Source organism: Scyliorhinus torazame, chromosome 4 (genome assembly GCF_047496885.1).
Source record: "Scyliorhinus torazame isolate Kashiwa2021f chromosome 4, sScyTor2.1, whole genome shotgun sequence".
Lineage (NCBI taxonomy): Eukaryota > Metazoa > Chordata > Chondrichthyes > Carcharhiniformes > Scyliorhinidae > Scyliorhinus > Scyliorhinus torazame.
The window spans coordinates 44197814-44203007 of record NC_092710.1 but is presented as its reverse complement, the minus strand read 5'-3'; the positions used below and the strand labels follow the sequence as shown (position 1 = coordinate 44203007).

The 5194-nt window shown below is 42.9% G+C and overlaps 1 protein-coding gene across 1 annotated transcript; it reads left to right on the top strand.

Annotated features, from left to right (window-relative positions):
* Window positions 1-782: 782 nt before the first annotated feature.
* LOC140411322 (probable G-protein coupled receptor 139) lies at window positions 783-4853 on the top strand. The gene is made up of 2 exons (XM_072500443.1): window positions 783-849; window positions 3979-4853. Exons 1-2 carry the CDS (start codon window positions 783-785, stop codon window positions 4851-4853), a joined length of 942 nt encoding a protein of 313 aa, XP_072356544.1.
* The last annotated feature ends 341 nt before the right edge of the window (window positions 4854-5194 follow it).

Below are 5194 nucleotides of genomic sequence, written 5' to 3'. Positions count from 1 at the left end.
TATCAGTTTGAGGTTTTTTATGTATGGATTCTACAGTCCCTCTCAATTTGAGTGATTGCAACGTTTGAAGTGACTGTGCGACTCGAGAATTATTTAAAGTTATGTTTGAATTTGAGGGTCTCTATGAGATTGATTTTTTGTCCAACTGTACTGTTGCATTATTTTCAGAAACTAGATTTGTTGAATTCTATAGGGTGTGATGGCAGATGTACACTTTATTAATTTGATTGAATATCCACATTTAAAAAGGGCAAGTAGCAGCGTGCAGTGGAACAGCTCTGAGAGAGACCTTCTAACATTTGGAATGTAATTAGTGAATGGTCACTGCTGAGTGAATGACACCCGTGAATACATATTCTATCAATAAATGAGGGTGATCTTTTATTCTGTGACCTATAGCGTTGTGACGCAATATAGTGACGAAAACCCAGGAGCAGCAAGATCAAGGGGGCAGCAATGAGAAAAACTGACGGGTAAAGAATTCAATATTGTCAATAGCTGCTAATGTTAATGGTAAAATAACTTGATGAAAATTTTCCAGATTTTGCAGACTTCCGACTTAAACTTCTATATATATATATATATAATATACCAATGTACCGACTGAAGTCAATGTCTTAATCTGTTTGTTCTCGTTAAAAGCACAACTCTGAGTGGAACAATGTTGCAATCTCATATTCCCCAGCTGATCCCACAGGGTATAAATTTGGGATGAATCAGCTCAGAGATAACTAGAGACAGATTGTTCGGAGCACGAAGGGATACATCACTGAACATCAAAAATGCTGGAAACCTTTCAAATGATCGATAAAATATTCTACGTGATTATTGCCATAATTGGTGTGCCTGGTAAGAGATTATAAGCATTAATGTTGTGTAAATCTATGTGAGAGTTGTCCTCTGCTTTTATTCTGTGAGTGGTAATGGATCATTCTGATCCAGTCACCTCCTCAATGCAGAAACCGTTGTATCATGTTATTTAATCAAATAACTTGAATTGTCTCAACAATGTGCTTTTAACAAGAACAAACAGATTAAGACATTGACTTCAGTCGGTGCATTGGTATATTATATATATACATATATAGAAGTTTAAGTCGGAAATCTGCAAAATCTGGAAAATTCGCATCAAGTTATTTTACCATTAACATTAACAGCTATATTCCGTCACAATGCTACAGCTCACCGAATGAAAGATCGCCCTCATTTATTGATAGAATGATCTTTCCTCAACAAATAATAAACCTTCCTTAACGAATCACGATCTGTCTGAATAATCAAATTATAGCATTTAATGAAATTACATGTAATGACGATTCAGACTGCAGTCAACGTAATCTCTCTGAAGGAAGTATTTAACATTAATCAGAGTAAACGTATAGTGCAAGAAAATAAGACCACTGGCCAGGCAACATCACAATATATCTAATTGCAAATTTGCACTGAGTGCAGTGTTCCAACAAGATTACAATCCAGGCCCATGAGGCGAGAAGACGTAGGGGCCATCGCATATGCTCTGCCATTTAATGAGACCATGACTGATCTGAAGTGAGAATCCTAAACCACTTCCCCGCCTTACCCCATTACCCTTGATTCCCTTACTAATTAAACATATGACGATCTGAGCCTTGAACATACGAATGGCCCAGCCTCCACACATCTGTGAGTGAAACAATTCCGCAGATTCACTACCCTCAGGGAGAAGAACATTCTCCTCAGGTCTGCCTTGAACGGGCGATATCGTACTCTTGATTGTGCCCTGTTGGCTTGGGCACTCCAACAGTGGGAAACAAACTCTCAGTATTTACCCTCTCAATCGCCCTGAGATTCCTGTAGGTCTCAATAAGTTTGCGTCTCATTCTTCTAAACTGCAATATGTACAGACCCAACCATCTCAACGTCTTTTCATAAGGAAATCCCTCCATACCCGAGAGCAGCCGAGTGAACCTTCTCTGGACTGCCCCCAATACCAGTATATGTTTCCTTGCATCAGGGCAGCAAAACTGTTCATAGTGGTCCAGGTGCGGTCTAATTCCATGAAGTATAACGAAGCAAAATAATAGATGAGGCAAATGGAGATAGCAGTCGAAGTTTGATTGTTTTCGATCAGAGAAAGAAGCGTACAAAGTTGTCAAAGGCAGCACAGTAGCCTAGTGGTTCGCATCGCTGCCTCACGGCGCTGAGGTCCCAGGTTCGATCCCGCCTCTGAGGTCCCAAGTTCGACCCCGGCTCTGGGTGACTGTCCGTGTGGAGTTTGCACATTCTTCCCGCGTCTGCGTGGGTTTCACTCCCACAACCCAAAGATGTGCAGAGTAGGTGGATTGGCCACGCTAAATTGCCCCTTAATTGGAAAAAGTAATTGGGTAATCTAAACTTAAAAAAATATATATGTTTGATGAAATTAGGAGCACTTTAGAATTAAGCACGGGAAGAATCGAAAAATATTTTTATTGAACAATTTCAATTATAACAAAGTACTCAATAGCAACATGAATAATGGCTATTTACAAAGTTCAGTATTCCAAAGAAAACAACAGAAATTGAACAGGCAGCAAAGCAATGTCAGAGTAACACAGCTCAGATGCACCCATGCTCCGGGTGTCGTTGTTTTTCTTTGTGGTAGTGTGGCTTCTTACCCCCGCTCGTCACTCTTCCCCCGCTCCAGGATTTTTCACACACCCTCCTCTCGCTCCACTCTCTCCATGTCCCTAGCTTCCGGCCCTTCCAGATGTTGATCATAACCCCTCGTTGTAGGAGGGGTGGCGGTTATTTCCGAGCCGATTATTCCCACTCCCAAAGTACGCTGACTGTTCTCCTTATAGGTTCCTCCATCGAACGAGCGGGTGATTGGAAGGTTTGCCATATAGGTTTCGAGGGAGTCTGTTTGCTCGGGGCGGGGGCGCAGTTATGAAGTTGTGCTGAACTTCGTGTCCCAGAAGACGTGTTCGAAAGATACTGGACATTTCACATGATCTACATGTGTCTTTCTGAAGTTAACAACTGTAAATGTTAGAACACTATGTTGGCCAATGTGTTTTTTTATATAAATTTAGAGAACTCGATTTTTCCCCCAAAAATTTAAGGGGCAATTCAGTGTGGCCATTCCACCTAATCTGCACATCTTTGGGTTGTGGGGGTGAAATCCACGCAGACACGGGGAGAATGTGCAAACTCTACACGGACAGTGACCCAGGGCCGGGATTCAAACCCAGGTCTCCAGCGCCGTCGGCAGCAATGCTAACCACTGTGCCACGTGCCGCCCATGTTGACCAATGTTAATCCTGTGCAACAGGTTATATCAGAGACTGGAAATATTATTAACATGCTTAAAAAAGTGACATGTCTTTTGGGAGTGACCTTCAACTGTCCAGTCCGTTGAATCACCAATAGATTGTTGGAGATGATTCGCCATTTTTTTTTGAGACTCTAACAAAATAAAGCTGCCAAAAGCATCACTTTTGCATTTACGTTATTGTCTATAATCAGTACTTTTTTATCAGCTTTTTGTATTTAAAAAAAGAAATTTAGTGTGTCCAATTACTTATTTCTAATTAACCGGCAATTTAGTGTGGCCAATCCACCTACCCTGCACACCTTTTGGTTTGTGGGGTGAGACCCCATGCAAACATGGAGAAAATGTCACGGGGCTGGTTTAGCAAACTGAGCTAAAAAGCTGGCTTTTAAAGCAGACCAAGGCAGGCCAGCAGCACGGTTGAATTCCCGTATCAGCCTCCCCGAACAGGCGCCGAAATGTGGTGACAAGGGGCTTTTCACAGTAACTTCATTGAAGCCTATTTTTGACAATAAGCGATTTTCATTTCATTTCATGTGCAAACTCCACCTGGACAGTGACCCAGGGCGGGATCTAACCTGGGACCTCAGCATCTTGAGGCAGCAGTGCGAACCACTGCGCCACCGCGTGGCCATCAATTGCGTTCTCACTAATTTCAAGGTGTTTTTCATTCTCCTCTCTTTCAGTTAACGTACTGGCCGTTGTGACCCTGTCCCAGGGAAAGTGCGGGCTCTCCAGCTGCACCACTTACTACCTGGTAGCCATGGCAATGGCGGATCTGCTGCTCATTATCGTCGAAGTCATACTGAGGCAAATAAATAGTTATTATTTCCCATCGTCTTTCCTGGACATCACACCTGTATGCAGTGTGGTGTCTGTTCTGAGTTGCGCAGACATAGACTGTTCTGTCTGGTTCACCGTCACTTTCTCCTTTGATCGTTTTGTCGCTATCTGCTGTCGGAAGCTGAAAGCTAAATACTGCACCCAGAAAATTGCCGCCATTGTTCTCGCAACAACATTTATTCTGTTCTGCTTGAAAAACGTACCCAAGTACTTTGTGTATGAACCTCAAGAAATCATTGACAATGTGCCGTGGTTCTGCTCTGTAAAGACAAGCTACTACACGGAACCCGGATGGGCGGGGTTTGATTTGTTTGATACGGTCTTAACTCCATTGCCTCCAATTGTGTTAATTTTGCTGTTCAATGTCCTGACCGTCAGATACATTATAGTGATCAGTCGAGTCCGGAAGGGGCTGAGGGGTCAGAGTAAGGGGGAAAATCACAGTGACCCAGAGATGGAGAGCAGAAGGAAGTCTATTATTTTACTCTTCGCCATATCCAGCAGCTTTATAATTTTGTGGTTGCCTTATGTTTTGTACTGCTTTAACTTTGCATACAAGTTTGATACTGATTCGTTTTACGTCTTTGAGCAAGTTGGTTATATGCTGCAGAACTTGAGTTGCTGCACGAACACTTTTATTTATGGGGCGACTCAGTCTAAGTTCAGAGAGCAGTTCAAGAACACTCTAAAATATCCAATTACTCGACTAATTGGTTAATGAGAAAAATCACCAAAAGCAGGCCAGGGACAGGCCTCAGTAATTCCAAGGTATCAAGGGAATGACACCAGCATTCTACGGTGATCAACCCATTCTCCTGCCGGTGAGGGTGATTGGTGCCGGCTGTGAGGGGTGGGGTGGAGATCTAGGCTGCCTCCGGTTGGGGTGTCAGAGTGGGGGGTTTGGGAGACGCCCGTTGGTGAGGGTTTAGAGGGTTTGGATAGTGGGGGTTGGGGATTTAGTCAGCAAGTGTTTTTTTTAATGAAAGATGACTACAGCTGATCGATGATCCAGATATTTACAATCAGGACAGGACGAGGCTTTCCATTCAGTGTGAGTTA

Excerpts from the sequence above, each read along its gene's own strand:
- LOC140411322 (XM_072500443.1), top strand. The coding sequence starts at position 783 with ATGCTGGAAACCTTTCAAATGATCGATAAAATATTCTACGTGATTATT. Across the intron at positions 850-3,978 it reads TGCCATAATTGGTGTGCCTG|TTAACGTACTGGCCGTTGTG; the intron begins GTAAGAGATTAT and ends CCTCTCTTTCAG.